This window comes from Diplotaxodon limnothrissa, linkage group LG6, assembly GCF_057381915.1.
Source record: "Diplotaxodon limnothrissa isolate DT_005_m linkage group LG6, D_limnothrissa_male_GT1.1, whole genome shotgun sequence".
Lineage (NCBI taxonomy): Eukaryota > Metazoa > Chordata > Actinopteri > Cichliformes > Cichlidae > Diplotaxodon > Diplotaxodon limnothrissa.
In genome coordinates, this window is record NC_140601.1 from 11,032,890 (window position 1) to 11,051,684 (window position 18,795).

Genomic DNA, 18,795 nt, shown 5'->3' on the forward strand with positions numbered 1-18,795 from the left:
AGATTATTTTCTGTTTTAATTGTAAAAACATAAAATACTGAGACTCATTTGGTCTAAGATGGAAAGATGAATAAAGCTGATAACCAGCTATAGAAACCAGGACAAGTAAATAAAATAAGAGACTGTTTCTATGACTTGTCACTGTGCCACTGAGCAAGGTGTTGAACACTCAACTCCTCTGTGGCTTCCCAGCAACAAAACGGAAAGAGATGTTATTTTACCAGAGAACTCTCAGGTGGGATGGAGCGCTGTACACATGCAAAGTAGGAAAAAAAGATTGTTAATAATAATAGTTTGTAATAAGAAAAGCTTTAAAAGGATCTTGTGGCACAGTCATATAATTGAAAGCAAGTTGCCAGAACCTTAAACTTCCATGTAGACTTTTGTCAAAGCAAAAGCAAATGTGCACTGCACAACAAGGATCGTGCACGTTTTTATCCTTTAATATTAAGAGGTTAGAAAAACCCCAGTAAAACACAGCTGAAACAAAGAGTTGTGCGTGTGAACACTAAAACACTTTTCAGTAGCATTTGGCCACTCAAGTCACTCCGAGTGAGTCTGAAGCCTCACGTGGTGGCGAGCTTTCCGTGCACACGGAAACGGTAAAGACACGTATACTCGACGTGACCCCAGTTACTGAGAACTCTCAGCTCCACGACTCTGTAAACCATGTCGCTCGGATTCTGTGTGAGGCGGAGAAGAAAAGAAAAGATAGGAAAGAAAGTTAAACAACAAAATCTAAGTGTAAGGGAGAGCATGCAACAAACACTTATGATTACTACACTTTATACAGAAGCAGAAGTAGTCTGCTCGTGCTCTGTAAATATAATGAGCGGTAAATATTAAGATGGGCTCATTTGAACTCACAGGAATCTTAAACGTCTGCGTTGGCTCTCCATACTCATCGTAAGTGAACGTCCCCAGCAGTGTTCCTTCTTCTGTGTCGTTTTCCATCCCCTGGAAAGAGACAAATGGCACCTGGGTCAGATTTCAATATTAAAATTGGCTTTATGTCACTCTCAAAGGTTTTCTTTGAGACTTAATTCCATACAGTACTCCTATATTAGGTCCTACGGTTGATAAATGGCAGATTTAGATCATCCACATTTAAAAAATGACAAGTGAAATAATAAACAAGTCAAATTCATGAACTACAAATATCAGAAAAGTTACAATTTGTAGCTATCACATTGTGCCGAGGCTTTTTAATAGGAAGTGGAAGAAAATGAATGTAATAACTGGCAGGTATGCGTGTCTGTCAAGCAGAAAACTCTGCTGTGGGAAATTCAGTAAAAAACTGCAGCTGCTCAAGGTTACACTTGAAGCTGGCTCCTGTGCTAAAAAGCGCAAATTTACAGCACAATGGTACAAAGGTAGTTTTGCCCTGCAGCTACTTTCGGCCTTTACAACAAGTGTATGGAGTGTATTAACCTTTAACTGTAAAGGCTTAAACTTAGAGATGTGTGTGCTCTTTTGGTGCCTTTGGTGGATTTTTCATGGAATTATCTAAGCTGCACGGTTACTTTTACAAACAGCTGTGGTCCAGTTAAGGTGAGTAAAACAGTCTTAACAGTGTTAATCTCTACATGATCAATGGAATTTTTGTCTTCAAACACCTGAATAAATTTCCAGACAAAGCAAAACTGATACATATGAAAACTCGTATATGCAAACTGATATTTCTCTACTGTTTCAATTCATATTTCAGAAGATTTAATATCCATTTAAAAATAGATAAATACATAAATAAAAAATATTTTTATGTCATGGTTCAGGCTGTACAAGGTTAAGATCCAGCTTGCAAACCATGCTTGCTAGCTTTCATCCATATACATTTAGTTCTGACACCAATAATGGAACATGGCAGAGGCAAAAATGCTAAAGCTTTAAAATCCAGTGTGTGCTGTCACCGTGGACAAATGCAGAGCGTGTGTTGTTACTTGAGTTATTGCTGGAAATGTGATCACATGTGTACTGTGTGCAGTTCAATCTGATGTTTTGGTTAATTTGTGTAAGCATGTGTACTTGAGAACCAGCATGACTTAGCAGCAGCTTTAAATGTCTCAACCACAAATGCTGCCTCTGAGGTATAATTTCACATCTTTACGTCTGACAGATATTGTAGTACATCTGTATATCCTAAAAAGTACGTGATGCTCTGGCTGAGGACAAACAGACCTGGTGGGTTCGCTCTTTCCTTACCACGAGTACCCTCCCTGCTCCCTCCATGTATCTATGTTTGAGCTGAGTCATTAAGACCCACGAGCTCACAAACTCTCATTAATGATGAACTGACTGCTGGCTACTGGTTATTTTCCTGCTTCATGTTGACTTGCAGGCAGCTTTTTCTTTTCTTTTTTTTTAAGCAAGCGCAGGCAGTCATGTGTCCCCACACTGTTTCTACACTGGAAGCACTCACATAGACGTCAAAGTCTTTGGGTGCTGAGTCAATTCGGCCAGTGGGAGAGTTGTAGCGTGGTAGGTGGTCCAGTGTCACATGAGTTATCCGTATGGGGTGGGACAAAGAGATCACAAGTGTTCCCTGGACACCATGAAACGCCCAGCATTTCCCTGGAAGCAGCACTGGGTAACCCTGGGGAGGAAGACAGCGGGAGATGTAGTTAGTAAAAATGAAAGGGCTAACAGTCTAAAGTGAAAAGCCCTGAGGGTAAAATGACAATGAGGGAACAGATAAGCAAACTGATGGTCATTGTACCTGAATGACAGTGCGCGGGCTTTCAGATGGATACCAAAGAGGGAAACCAAACAGGGTCACACATGCTGAACGAATACGGTACGTCTCTGAACACCTGGTACTGATCACACTGGCACCTACACACACACACACACACACACACACACACACACACACACACACACACACACACACACACACACACACACACACACACACACACACACACACACACAGGGCAATAAGAGTTCTGAAATGTTTTTTTTAATCTTCTATATGTTATAGAGTGTAAGATTAAATGACAACAATCTTTGCTGATGACTGATGACAAGATGCATGAATGTCATTTAGAATAATTACAGAAGACAAATCAACAGGCAAATAAATTAAACAACCAATAACTAAATATTTAAAAAGTGTTTTTTTGGGTGCAAAAACAGCAAACACACACATGCACACACTGAATTTTAGCAAAAACAATTTGATCTTTATCCAAACATTCCTGACCTTGAGTCTCCAGGGCAAAGTCAGCCACTTTATCAGCCATGGGACGTCCACAGTCTGCGCAGCTTCCACTGCTGCTGAGCCTGATTGCATCCTGCTCCTTATTCACATTCACAAACAGAGTATACTATTAAGTATTGACAGGTGTAACAACTCATATCTAGCAGCATAAGCGCACACACACACACACAGTTACTACTAGTTACCTTGATGCGGTCAGTGAGCCACTTCTCCATGGCATGTTGGAGCTCAGGTGTGAGGTGATTGTGTATAGGTGTGTTGGTAGGATCAGGGCAGGGGGCTGGAGGAGGCATCACCTGGATGGATGACAACTCCTGGGCCAACTGCAAGAGAAAAGACTATGCATAAAACCCAGGCAAAGTTCCAGACTGCATTCATTAAGCTTCGGTTGCTTTAAATATAGATAAGTTGAACCTATCAGGACTTTTACCTTATTATTCTGATCCTCTAAAGCTTGGATTCTGAGGGTGAGGCTGGCAGCAGCAGTGCTGCTGTCTGACTGATAATCTGCCATCCGGCTGCTCAACCTTGTGACCTGCTGCTCCAGATGCTGCCGACTGTCGGAGTCTGTGGCCTCAAGCTTGGCCTTCATATCGCGCATTTCCAGCTGGAGTCTCTCCTTCATCTGTTAGAAAAAACAAGTGAAGGAAAACATGACATGCTGATAGGTGAAGTGAGCTCATAGATACCAGGCTGTCTCTTTCATAAATTTTAGATCTCATGTTTTAAAGCCAGGTTTTTAAGTCATATATGTTCATCCTAAAAGCTAACCATGGTTACCCGTTTATCAGAAAGCCTTTTTGTTGTTTCTAAACCTTAAATCAAATTAAAATTTCTTTAAAATAAATTCTCTTCAAATCAGAAATTATGCCTTTGGGGAATTATTCAGCAACTGTACTTCCTGAGTGCTTGTAGGTTAGTAAACAAACCTCTGCATTTGCTCTAGATGTCAACCACTAGATGTCACTCTAGCATACCTGAGTTTTGACCCTGTTACTATTAGCCTGTGTTCCTTTCTGACATCCGTGGGCAGAAGCTCTACCACCCACAGGGTTAACCAGAAAGAGATTCTCTCACCTGGGAGAGAAGCAGCTCCTGCTTCATCTGCAGCTCCACCTGTAACAGATGCAACACATCACTTTCACCTCAAAATAGATCAACATGCAAGGTCTCAAAGTAACACCAATGCATTTATTTTAGTTTTCCTTTGTTTTATTCTGATATGGTTAGACAGCTTAATTTTTGTTTGTGCATGTGCGTGTGTGGAGGGAGGGTGCAGACTTTTTTACTCCTGACTGCAAGGAAATGGTTTGTTACCAGAAGACCTTGCATCTTTTCATCTACTACAGCAGACACAATGGTAGGATCCTGTTTGAAAATACAAAAACAACAAACTATTACTGCAACAAAAAAGAACCCAAATTTTCATACAAACATATTAAGAGTCTCATAACAGCAAGCTTAATCAGAACAGCTATTACATTAAATATATTTTTGACCTTTAAAAATGCTTCAGAATTGACTGAGAGGTCCCTGAACCGGTGAACTTCTTGAAGGACTTACAACTAAGTCTCAAAGTTTTGATCATAAACATCATAAATCCCATCCCTTGTTGACTCTGTTTAGCTGGTTAGAGAACAGTGGGGCTCCAAAGTGTAGCGCTTTACACATTTGCAGGTGGCTGCATTTGGGTTTGTGTCAGGACGGGTAACTGGTGCAAAATATCCTGTGAATCAAACATGTGGTGCTGCCTGCTGTCGCAACCCCTTGTGAATAAGAGAACAACCAAAGGTAGCTTGGTAAGAGAGAAATGACATTGATGAGAGTGTCGTTGTTCTCAAACTGTAACTCTTTTAACTGAGAATGTGATGCACTTATAAAGATTTATAAAGAAAATACAGTAAAAAGCACCTTTCAGCAGCTCTCTTATTTCCAATTCATCACCACCACAGCAGGTAGCTTTGCTGGCTGATTTTTGATCCGTCATGATCCCCCAAGGGATTTGTGTCTCCTCTCAGGATCAAACTGCTGATCTTTCACTTTCAATTTGTAAACCACCCACAGTGGAGAAAACAGACTCTGTGAACCTTTAAAAATCCACAAATGTGTGCTGGGAAAATACTACACTAGCAAATCTCAAGCTTGGGCCGCCATGATACCAGGTTACACTGAAGAAAACAACAATGATTGCTAACAGTCAAATTCATCTTTAACTCATTGTCTGCTTTTTTTTGGATAAATGAATAAAATTTAAAATACAAGTGCACGGATATAGTGAGACAGGACTATCAATTGCATATAAACAAACAACTACACAATGATTTATATCATTATTACCATTACTTAAACAATATCAAGATTTCATTTAAAAATATGTATTGTATTGGGAGCAAATGGCTGCCTCTGCCATCTGTTGGAGTTCTCTCGGTATTATTGGATTTGAACTTTACACCTTGAGACGACTGCTGCTGTGGTTTGGCATTGTTAAATAACCCCTCGTGCAGGCCTTGAAGATTTGAGCTTGAGCACTATTATAAAAGTTTGTCATTTATAATTAATCAATCTACTTAGTCACTCAGACAGTTAGATTGATCCAGCACCCATCAATCTAACCAGCAAGAAAAACAGTCAGTTGCAGAGCCCTACCACCACAGGTTTGGAATAGATGTTGTTGGGTTGGGCAGGAGGAGGAGTAGCAGGCACAACAGGCTGTGTCTGTGATGGGCTCTTTGTGACATTCATGCGGGTGATGAAAGAGGTGAGCAAGGGAAGGAACAACCAAAGACCTGGAGAAAACAGAAGGGATAGTTCCTGAACAACAGCACTCAGAAGCACACAAAGCAAGATCACCCAACTCTAATATTCAACAGTGAAAGCCTCTTGTAGTGACTGACATTTACAGTGACTCATACAGTCACAATGAGGTGGAGAAGGGAGTAAAACCCCACCACATGATGCAGGGAGCAGACTAAGCAGTGCTGCTTTGCAAGTCTAAGAACCCTCTGCGGCAGAACCTACCACGCCTACTTTTGAGGGGAAACCCCAAGCTCATAGAAGATTACTGTACTGTCTTCAGGAAAGTAGATCAAGCAGAAAATACAGCGGCTTTCTGAAAACACAGAATATATTCGATTTCGTTTATGTTACTTACATAAAAGTAAGATGAGGAGGAGGAGGAGAGCCACACCACAAGCCTTCTTCATGCGACTGCTGATTAGAGAATTAGCTGCGGGGAAGAGAAGGAACGTTGATTTGCAGGGATTTTGATAAGCTAGAGCCAAATCACATGCAGCAACTAAGAAAAAGTATGTAGGATCTGTATATAATGCACAGGCACATGTAGATCCATACTGAGCTTCAGCTACAAGAAGTAACAATGATCATATACAAACACCATACCTAACGCTGCCACGTCATGTGTTTTTGCACATACTGTCGCACCGAGCATCAGGGCTGAGTCTGCCAAAAGAACAAACACGAACAAAGAGATTATTACATGGCAGCGCAAAGACACGCAAACACAAGCAAACTTCAACACTCACCGCTAAGGCTGTTGAAGGCACTTTTGATTCTGCTTCTGTATCCGGTATTGGGATCCCCAGTGTTAATGCTGACTCTACCAGTGCTGCAGGGGGCGGCCATGGGCTTCCTGTAAGTACCCTCAGAGGACGAGTACCCTGAGCTGTCCACGCCACTCTGACTCAGCTCCTTATGGCTGGGTCTAAACTGTAATCCTGGCCTGCTAGAGCTGCAGTGCCCTGCAGGAGAGCTGTTTCCTGGAGATGCTGAGTGGCAATGAGGGGGTGTCTGCCTCGGGGTTGATGATGATGATGGGGTCAGGGCAGGCCGCGGGGTGGCTGTGGATGGGGTGAAAGATACGGTCCTCATGACAGGTTGGCTCTCAATGGTTAATGGAGATGGGACTAAGAGCCAGATGAGAGAAAGAAGCAGAAAATGAGATAAATAAATTAGGTTCCTTACACCAATACTCCATCTGTGTCCATTATTACAAAGAGTAACTAAATAATTGACAGTCAGTAAAATACCGATAAGGGGTTAGAAGTAATCCAAAGCTTTGTTATAGGCAACAGTTTGGAAACTTTCTCTTTAACCTACTCTGAAAACTTTCAGATTGTGATATTATGTCATTACCACTTATGCACCGTCGCAGCATACTGACCTGGAGTGACAGGTGTGTCAGGGGCAGCGGAGCTAGTATTGCTGTTGGCTCTGCTGGAGGTACGGGAGGCGGGCTTGCGGGTCCCGGCCTTCTTCTTGAAAACCCTGAAGAAGAAAAAGTTGGTAAGAGAGAAAGGCAGGGTTACATTACAGACTGACAATCAGAATGTAGAAAAAAAGCTTCAAGCACAAGGGCACAGAAACCAGTAACTTACTTAACAGGGTTTTCACGGTAGGATATAGATATGTTGGTCACGCTGCTTGAGTCAGATTCTTCATCTGAATTATAGTAGCCACCAGAAACCAGGCGAGAACTTCTGCGAGACATGACTGAAACACACAGACAGGGAAAGATAGTAAGTCTCAATTTACTCAATATACATAACAGAGTTACTGAAATTGGATAATCCCTGTAATCAGCAGACCTAGTCAGAGCAGTGGAATAGGATTTTAGTGTGGTGTTTTGAAGTCCACAGCAAACACTGCTGCATTGTGTTTAGATTGCTTTCAGCTACTCTTAATACATAATCCTTAGGCCTACATAAAACTGCAGTTTTCACCTACAGTAACCTCATTTGCCAGCTTAATTTAGATAGAGTGAATACACCATCGCTAACCAAGAAATTGCCCACAATATAATTAGTAATATAATTAGTGATTGTGCCTCTTCTATATAACTTAATATGCTTGGCTTAAAAGTTAGAAATCATCTGCAAGAAAAAGATGAGAAAAGATAAACTGTGACTGTCAATGTACAGATACTGTGGAAGACTTCAGTGTTATATGTGAAGGTGTAGAGTAAAGCACAATCAAACAGTTTCAAGAATTAAAGACAGTTTTAAATATGAAAGACATATAGAACAGTGATGTAGTAGGGGGCTAGTAGCTTTCCGCTAGGAGTCAGGTCCAATTCTGAGCCACTGAATTGGACCTCCCACAGAAGTCTGTGGTGTTGTTGCCCTTTGGAGCATTTTTAATTCAACTTTCTGACAAACAACTTGCTGCGTGGTAACCATCAAATAATCTTTACTCCAATACGCCTCTGGGCACAGCTTACTAATGAAGCTTGCTGATAAACTCACCCTCTTATTCAAATACACCCAATTCTAGCTCCAGAACACACAGAGACTGAATAGTAAGGCTGGGCCATATCATACCGTTCACAGTAATACCGGTATAATGTTGGGCAATGATAAGAAAATGAAATATCGCCATAGAATATGGGTAAAACGCATATGCGCAGTGCCTTTGTTTTCATACGCACATGGCGGAAAAAGCGTGCCGGTGACAGAGAATGAGAAGAGCAAAAGCGGATCGTTGAATAAAACGGATGAATCAGAATTGGTTTGTAAAAATGCTGCAACTTCACTGGTGTGGAACTGGTTTAGCTTTCGTCCATCAGATACACAACAGAGCACTGTTTTTGGTAGCGCATGCTAGCGGGCCGCCGTTATTACCGTGGTGTTTGGAAAATACAGCACACTTAAAATCAATCCTTTGATTTTTCTGAAAATCGACAGAGCCCCTTATAATCCCGTGTGCCTTATGTATGAATTCTGGTTGTGTTTACTGACCTTGAAACGATTTTATGTGGTACACGGCGCTCGAAAATCTGTCAGACGTTTTAGTACGACTTTGCTAAGCTACGAACCCGCACCGCTTGATGGATTGTTGGAGCATTACGGCTATCGTAGGCAGGAGCCTCGCGGAGTGATACGTACTGTGCTTCAACATAATATTACCATATTGTGTGTGTATAACCTCTTTTTAAGTTTTGTGGATATTATACATGGTTATGCTGAGGATATGCCGGCCAATTTCCACTGGAAATGCCTTTTGGTTAAACTGTCAGCAAGGCATTTGCATTTGCACTGTTAAATTTTTATATAACTTTAATGCACATAAAAAACAGCTGCTTGTTTAAGTGAAAATACATTGATGGGTTTTTTTTTCACTAATAAAGTTGTGGAGTTGTAAAGTGTTTTGTCTAGTGTCAATTATATCGTCAGTTAGGGCTGCTCAATTAATCGAATTTTAATCACGATTACGATCTGGGCTTTCAACGATCATTAAAAATGACTGAGCCGATTATTAGCCCCTCCCTCATTTATCCGCGACACCTTAAAGGCCGGTCCGTGAAAATATTGTCGGGCATAAACCGGTCCGTGGCGCAAAAAAGGTTGGAGACCGCTGATTAAGAGGACCCGAGGGAAGCTCGGAAAGCTAAGCAGAAGTTATTTGGAGAGTGACTGCCGTTGGTTGAAAAGAGAGTTTAAAAAAAAACTTCAGTGGTGTTGCACACTATTTTATATTATTTTTTTAAAGTCATTGTTAACCCTTTAAAGCCGGTCAGAGCAGCATGCTCCGTTTTGCGTAACTATTTTTAAATCCCTGTAGAACCTGAACCGTGTAAGCTAGCGCAATAATTTGTTTTGCATATGAAACCGGAGGAGTTGTACTTACATCTTATGACATCAGCTTGTCCTCGGTCACGGTTTCGTTCCACATATAGCTTTGCAAAAATTGCATAAAAAGCGCTTGCAGCAACAAAAACATAATATTCCAGAAACACGCTTTGCCGTTCCTATCAGCTGTTCGTAACACTTCCCACAGTGAAATGATGCACATGCTGTTTTCTTTGCAAATTTGCATCATAGGATTGTTTTTTGTTTTTCCTGCAATATATAAAAATTGCTGTATCTCCAAAATAAAACTATGAAGACACTCAAAATAAATTTCCTGTTGTTGTAAACTATTTTTTGCAACTTTATTGTATTTAAAGTTTTGAGGGATAAACCTCTTAAATTTCTCCAAGTAGAAATATATGTAAACAAAACAAAAGCGATTTTCAATTTTTTTTGTAGTTTATTGCACTTTTTTGCAATTAATGTAGTTACTATGGACTTAATGCATACATATTAGTAAAATATGGGCTATAACAGTTGTATAGCAACTTGAAATGCTCCCACAAATGGCACTACAGCATGTAAAAAAAATAATATAAGCTCTGGTGGACTTGGTTCTATAGTAGGTCTTAAAGGGTTAAATAAATATCGTCAAATAATCGTGATCTCAATTTCAGTGAAAATAATCGTGATTATCATTTTTGCCATAATCGAGCAGCCCTATCGTCAGTTATATCGTTATCGCAAATTTTCAAATGTATATCGTGATAAATATTTTTGGTCATATCGCCCTGCTCTACTGAATACTATAATGCCAATTCAAATTCAAAATGGGACTTCACAAACCAGTGAATGACTGCAGTGGCTATTTCCATCTGCTATGTCTGAGCAATGTTTTCTTTCTTTTTTTTTGCCTCGGTCACATTTTTTCATTTTCACATCAACTTTTCTCTCGTTCATTTCATAAATATCTCTACGGGGAGTCAAGAACTGGTGACCCCAGTAAGTCAAACTGGCAGCTCAATGCATCTTTTAGGACTTGCATGTTTCAGTAATGATATTTCCTGTAATCACATTAAATAAATAAGACCATATGTTCACCTTTAAGAATGTGGCATTATTATTACAATAAAACAGTAAAGCAGCAGCACAGTGAAACGCACAGTAGCAGTAATAGTGATGCGGTAGTTGTGGTAGAAGTAATATTAGTAGTATGTCACTGACAGATGCTCTTTTGGTTAATCTTGGTTGCCTGTAATCCAGCTAATCGGTCCTGCTGCACAAACACTCAACAGCACCAAGATTTACAGAGTAAATATAAACCCCCCAAAACACCATGAAGGCATTTGTACATGCAAAGCTTAAAAAACAAGGACATACACTTTCATTACGCTACAGTGCAGACACATTTACAGTATAGAATACATGATAGACAGACACACATGCACACACAGATGCATACCTTAACAGACCCCGCATACTTAAAGTTCAGAAAATCTTCAGAGACTATCACAGGTAGCGAGAAGGATCTGAACAGCTCTATGTTGTTACAAAACATCTATGAGGTTAACTTTCAGCACGGCAGGCATCGTAAAGATTATGTAACAAGCATCTTAAGCTAAGTGATCCCATTGGTCCACGATGTGCTCTTACAGTGCGGATAATTAGCAGCAGCTTTACCGCCTGACAGCTCCTGCAGCAAGTTTATTGTTACACATTCAATTCATTACAGAAACACAAAACACGAGCAGTGCTCTGACGATGGGGTCAAAACATTCAACTCCACATTAACCCTCTTTCCTGCTGCACATCACTGATAAGACCAAAAGAAGAGCACCAGTACATACCTGCAGCTACAGTTCCAGACAATCAGACAAAACGAGGCGTTCGACAGTAACAGGACGCTGAAAGTTAGAAATGCTAGCTGCACGGGGCGTTTCTCAGCTCAGTGACAAGTAGAGGCCCCCAGGAAATCCACCAGCCTTTAGATTCTCTCTGCGATCCTTTCTTTTAGCTTCTGACTGTTCTCATGAAAGCAGCCTTCCTGTCTCGGAAGTTTTAACGCAATCAGAGCTGACATCCAATAAAAGCCTTGATGTCATTAGCCGGGGATGCGATCACTGCAGACTTGTGCAACTGAAATGAGCGGCAGAAGATGACAAAAAGGGAAGCTGCGTCTGTGCATCTAACAGACAGGAAGCTGATGCACGAGGACACATGCGCGCCGAAACCCTCACTTTAAAAAAATGGGCGATTGCCTTGTTGTTGTTGTTTAATATAATTACTTACAAATCATGACCTTGCTTTACAAACAAACTTTGTCCAGCAAACATGCTCAACAACACCACACAAACTCTTTACATACTTTTTCTCTAGTTTTGTCACCCTCTGCTCGTCTGTTGATTCAAGACTCGAGGGGGTGAAAGACTGAAAGAGAGAAAAGAGTAAATATCAGCAGCCACACCGTTTTGATGTAAACAGCCAATAACAGCAACACTGTACTTGACGACGCCCTGCAGCCCCTGTGGTGGTTGCTACAGCCAGCCTGTTCTGTTTACTGTGAATAAGGAAAACACACCATCATACTGAAACTGCTCTGTTGCAGAGACAGCTACGTTTCCAATACATCTTTCCTATGAAGATGCATATTAAATCTGTTTATTTTTTGTAACTTGCACCTTCTTCTCTCTATCAAACAACCAGGCTGTTTAAATTTAAATTAGATGGAGGGGCTCTTGTAGCATGTGACAGGTAAGAGCTCTTTTTAAATCCCATCATGTCTAACAATCTAATCTGCAGATCCCATCATAAGAACAAAACAGAAAAACAAGGGTCATGTTTATTTAGACTAAACAGTGCAAGCAGCCTGGACCTGCTGCTGAGGAAACACACATTTACATTTCTTTCTTCTTAATACGTCAAGAGGCTTAAGCTAAGAGCGTAGAGAGGGGGAGTATTTTGAACTTAATTCCCCTAAAGCCTCCCTTACACTTTAAGTGGCATCTCAGTGGAGCCTAGCTCAGCACAATTCTCCTCCTGAACATCACCGACCCCCACCCCACACAGAGGACACTGCTGCACCAAGATGTCCCTCCTCTTTTGCTCATTCCACTGAAACACTGCAGCCGTGTTTGACTGCGTCCCACATTCTTGTGTAGGTTTACTTTCCTTATTTGGGGCTTGTCGTCCAGTCCGCTTGATCTAAAACCCAATTACATCTTACAATAGTCTGTTCATGCTGTAAACTGAGAGAGCTGTTTTTGTCCTGGAATGCCCGCGTGACTGATTTGAGGCCTTTCATTTAATTTCTAAGCATCTCACTTCTAAAGAGCTGCTGAGAAAACATGTTCTGCCTTGGTCACCCTTGCACTGCTCACAGGATCTGTCATTGAGGTCTGATTCCTCCATGAGAATGTGCAGTATGGAAAGCCAATAATGTACAAATGTGAGGATGACAACATCCCCCCCCCCCCCCCGTCAGAGACAGAGAAGCCTGATTCAGGTCCTGTGGGAATCAGGTGCAGAAAGACACAAAAGCGGCTTTTCATCAAGAATAGGCAGCACAAACTGCACAGCTCCCACAGAAATAAATCTGCCTCAATCATGAAGAAGGACAACAGTGACAAGTGCATCACATTCAGCCATTTAGTCCAAATGAAAGATGAAAAAGTGAAATGACAGAGTCTCCCAAACAGTGTGGAAATTCACCAGTTATCCATTTGTACTGTACTGGAATCATTTATAAACAGCTGTATAAAGAATTTGTTTTGGATGATTCGACACCAACAAAAATAATTCAAAAATGTCAGAATGTCAGAGTAAGAAATTCCCATATAAATATACTGACTCATATAATTAGTATAGTCTCTTAGAGTGTAAAACAAGTCAAAAGAAGCAGAAGAAGAAGAAAATTTACTGGAACAAAGCTCACACATCGCCTCGCCACAACATCGCCCTGCTCGGCTATGATGCCTGCTGTGCTACATGTAGTGGAGACAGTGGCGGTGGCATGAAGGGTTTGATATCAGTAAAGTCTGAATTACTTATATTTTTATAGTGTTCCTCGGGTCAACAGTGTTGTGGAAAACATAACACAGGATTTGATGATAGTAAGCAGGGCTCAACAATATGAGCATTTTTGCTTTCACAGTTTTATCTAAAAGAGACATCTGAGCAGTAAATTGAATTAAGCTCTGGGCTGTAAAAATATACCAGGGTCACCAAACATCTGGTTCAATAGATGAAAATGTGGTTTCCTGGATACGGCAAAACTATTACATCTGTGATAGGCCAGTATGTTGATTAAGCTGTAATAATCACACAAGCAAAAAACAAACAAAAAAACAAAAAAACACTTTTGGTATGTGCTTCAGTTTTGGGATCATGGCACTGCATTTTCACTGCAGTTGGCTATTCCAGTTCTTCCTGTAAGATTAAGGCCAAAAAAAGCTGCTACTTTCCATTAAAACAGGTTCAGATACTATTCAAAACTAAGAATTATTATCAGGTTAGACACCCATTTGCGACAGCAATGATAGCAGCAGACTTGACAGGGTACTGCTGCAGACACACAGCCCCTCCCTCACTAACAGTTGAACCAGCTGACGTTCACAACACTAAACAACTCTTAAAGAGGAATTGAAGAGGCCAGTAAATCTCCTGTTACATCAACACAGAAGTATTAAACAGTTATTGTAAATGTTAACACACCCAGTGCCATACTTTTGGCATGACCTAGGAGAAATAATTACCCCTTTATAAAATATCAGTAACCTTTCACTTCACTAAGCCAATGTTTTAACCACTACGCTATGGAGACACTAATGACCCTTTTTTAAAATATCAAGTATTGTCTTGGGTGCAGGTATTTAGTTTGTCATAACAAGCCTACTGTTTATAAGAGAGAACTCTAAGCTAGTTAGTGGTTCATAATCAATAATCAGTGTGTTGCTTGAACTTTTTTCAGCTTCTGAAGTGGGGCAGGTCCAAAAAATTTTGAGAACCAAGTACACACACACACACACACACACACACACACACACACACACACACACACACACACACACACACACACACACACACACACACACACACACACACCAAACTTGTTTGTGTGTAAATGAAGGCATAAATGTTCAGTAAAAGTGGAAGTACTGTCCATCTTTCACAACCACTCCTGTTAGCATGCTAAGGCTGTCTATCAGCAGCTGATAACAGATGATTACAGATAAAGCCTCAAATGTCTGTTCCAGAAACCCAAGTATGCCGGCAAAAATAGACTTCTATATTTCAGTAACAGTATGACTCACAGGCTGTATAAAAGCGAGGAAATGTCATACCAAACTGAACTGTGCAAGCCAAATGGTTCAGGACCATTACAGCCCAAGCACAAGCACATGTAAAAACACATGCGAGCCCGTAAAGCTGACGGCAGGAATCTCTATTGGACAAAATCAAAGAGTGGAGATTGAGATGTAGCAGCATTATTTGCTCAGGGCTGGGCAAAGAGGGGCACTGTTTCACTGTCAGGACAGCGACAAAGAAGGAACGCTGACACGGCCTGTAACAACAAAGATGTAGAGGGTGAAAGGAAGAGTAAGAGCTGATGCAGACTGAGACAAAGACACTGAGACACAGGAGAGAAAAGAAGAGACAGAACAGGCAGAACAACAAAGATGAAAGCTTGGCTGGTGATGGAGAAGGTGTGAAATCACTTTTATGATTTCACACTTTTATGAATGACTGAAACAATTCAGAAAAAAGAAGAAGAAGAAGAAGAAGAAGAAAGTGTAGAAATGAAGGGAAAATGGTACGGTAAGAAGGAGTGGGGGAAGAAAGGAATGCCGAGAATTAGTCTTCATCAAACCAAACCAGCCTGGCACATGGTTTGTGGCTAACATTAGTACCGTGCCAGTGAAATATGACTCACTCACAGAGAGCGGATGAGTCATCAGTGTGCACTGCCTTCTAACAAAAGGACCACAATCTCTTTGTAAAGTTTAAGGGGAGAAAATAATTAAGCACAGTTTTTTAGCTAAGTTGCTACCTAACCAGGTCTGTTTACAACAATGTGACCCAGTTAATTAATGTTTATTCTCTCAGTGTCTCTCTAAATAGTCTGCTGCATGAAAGAAACTTTATTGTCAGGGCTGCGAAGCTGTTTTACCATCCCTGCCCGAGACTCTCAGGCAGGCCCATCTGCTTTCTTCCAGCCTCACACAAAACTCATATATTTCAAGTAATGTGTTGAAACAATCTTTATTTTAAAGATCTTCTGAATTAATCTCCTTCCATTTCCATACTAATAATTCCAAATCAAGCCCTTGATTGCATAAAAAAAAAATCCCAATTTTAATTTTAACTGTAAAAAAAGTCTAACTTCCCTTACACTGAACAACAGCTGGATTACATGAACTGCGCTGATCCAAATTTGTCGAAATTAGGCTGCAGCCGTTTACAGAGTTTTCCTGCTGCCCTGTTTTTACTCGTGTCCAGTGCTGGATGACTTTTTTGGTTAAGCCGAATTATTGTTATCTCAGGATGGTGAGATGACCCCTGTTGTTCATAGTATTCCCAGAGTATTTAAATTTATTTAATAAAATATTAATATCTGGTGTCCCTGTATTAATTATTGATACAATGTTGCCAAAATCTCCCCCCATTTAATAGTAGCATTTATCTGTAATATAGACCGCTGCAGGAATGATGTGTTTTTCTAGCCCACCCTGATTTTTAACACATAATTGCAATCCCTAAAGTAAAAGACCAATGTTAGGTTAGAAAATTACTACATGACAGTTGTATGACTTCACTACGACCCTGTGCTCAATGTCTCCATGGTCCTTTGTTAGTGAACGCCTTTACAAAAACACTTAAGGCTTCAATATTCATGATTGTGTATTTATTGAAATACATCCTATAGATCAAGATATTGTGTGTTTTGATCACAAAAGTTAAAAGCCTCTAAAAAAATTAAAATGTTAACTTCAGGCTAAGGAAACCAGAAGTAGAAAATGCTAACTCATTTTGAAGCATTCTTCTTAAACTCCAGCAGGAGACAACAGCTCTGAGAGTAAAAAGAAATAAGACTGTGGAAAAGTCTATGGTAAACATATCTCAAAGATGCAACCACAGTAAACACTACACGCATATACTAATGATCTCAATCTGCAGTTTGGGGGCTTTTTGAATACAACACGATATTCATTTTGTAAACTACACTCTAGTTAAAAGCGATTGAGGATGATGAAGCAGGGTGTGCTTTAAAGATTGAGGGGTTGCTACCCTAGCAGAGTGAATGGTCCCTTGATTGCTCTGTCGGATCAAGCCCTCACTAGTCACGTCTAACTTAATAGTGTTTACATCTACTTTTTTACATACAGTCTATGATCCTTACATGAAATAAACAAAAACAAAAAGAAAATTCCGCAGGGATGATTTATGCACTTCATTAGATTTTGCAATACCTAAACATACCTTTACAAAAATGAATAAATGAATGAATGAATAAATAAATAAATAAATAAATAAACTGTGGTTACATATTGAAAGACAATAGTATGATACCGTAACGACAGACAAGCCCAGTAGTTTTTTTTCTTTCTGGTGTTGTGATGTGGTTGATGTGAGACAAAAGATAAACACCTGTTTAGCCAGTACATGTAACAATGCTTCCCTACACAACACACTTAATATGGCAATAAGGTTAAAACATGTTATTTACAGCAAAACAGTTATCGCCAGTTTGGCCAATTTTGCACTTGCCTTTCTTAGACACACCCTCTGAGGGCCTTAAATATTCCCTGCATGCCCTCCGTTGATCGAAGTACAGAAAAATAATTGCTTTTTGTGAAATTTAACCTTTTGTGCACCTGCACCAAGCTCAGTATGGCTAAAGTAGCCCTCAATGCCCAAGCTCATGTTATGTATTGCTGTGGACAAATAAGACTAAATGCTACGCAAGTAATATATGGCAACTAATAATAATAATAATAATAATAATAATAATAATAATAATAATAATAACAAAATGGTAATAAGACATAAACACTCCCACATAAAGTTGTTAAGTAGTGGTCTTATGGGGACTAGCAGAGCAGCCTATGCAGAAAAGTATGGCAGGTTAGTTAATCACCCATTACAACAAACCAGTTCCGCCTACATATGACACGCTGACATTTAACTTCGCTGTTTAACTACATTCATCGCTAAATTAACACACATTTCCAGCAGACAGCTAACCCCACATGCTTTCAGAGTGAGCAGGAGCTGCAGGCAGCTAATGTTGACAATAAACTGTAGTCGCTAAACTCAACGGGCAGCCAACGGACAAAAGCATCCTGAAGCGCAGCTGAGATGCAGGGAGACACGAAAAGTCCAAAATTCAACCTTAAGAAACTGAAAAAACACGAATTACCACTTGGATTCCTTAACCCCGTGCCCGTAACTTACCTCGTTAAACTGTTTAGTCCGTCGCAGATAAATAATAATAGTACAAAAAAAAAAACACGCCAACGAACAGCAAAGACGGTTAACCAGAAATATTAATCCGCACGGAGACTGAACTTAAACAAACATGCCCGTTTTGTTCAACTCTGTTCAGTTAGTCCCAAAATAGCAGCCTGGTTCATGACGAATTCCACAAGTAAAGTCTAAACCTAGATGGCATGACTGGGCTCAACAGACGCTTGCTGTGACAGCTCGGAGGTTTCACCGCAACAAATGTTGACAGCAGCGGAGTCAAGCTAGAGCGAAGAAGAGAAGCACTTCCGGTAAGGGTTTGCAAAATAGCGGTCGCCCAACGAAACAACGAAAATAAATGTAAATTCATTTTTTTTCTGCATATCTAACTTCCGAAAGAGAATATAAGTTTGACAGTGGGCTAAACATTAAAATCCATTTAAAGTGTGCTTTGAATAATAGACACCACATCCGTCTAGTTCTCTCAGAGTTGAGAGACATATTATTCTATGCATCCAGATTATCATTTGT

The 18,795-nt window shown here is 40.3% G+C and overlaps 1 protein-coding gene across 1 annotated transcript; it reads right to left on the reverse strand.

The window, feature by feature from the left end:
* Positions 1-65: 65 nt before the first annotated feature.
* sun2 (Sad1 and UNC84 domain containing 2) lies at positions 66-18,495 on the reverse strand. Its single transcript, XM_085355620.1, has 16 exons — positions 18,256-18,495; positions 7,615-7,729; positions 7,401-7,504; positions 6,763-7,143; positions 6,620-6,679; positions 6,372-6,446; positions 5,867-6,006; positions 4,538-4,588; positions 4,298-4,336; positions 3,651-3,845; positions 3,406-3,543; positions 3,203-3,299; positions 2,717-2,832; positions 2,420-2,593; positions 868-957; positions 66-683 (listed from the first exon to the last, which is right to left on the reverse strand). Exons 2-16 carry the CDS (start codon positions 7,725-7,727, stop codon positions 567-569), a joined length of 1,890 nt encoding a protein of 629 aa, XP_085211746.1. The 5' UTR covers positions 7,728-7,729; positions 18,256-18,495; the 3' UTR covers positions 66-566.
* Positions 18,496-18,795: the final 300 nt, after the last annotated feature.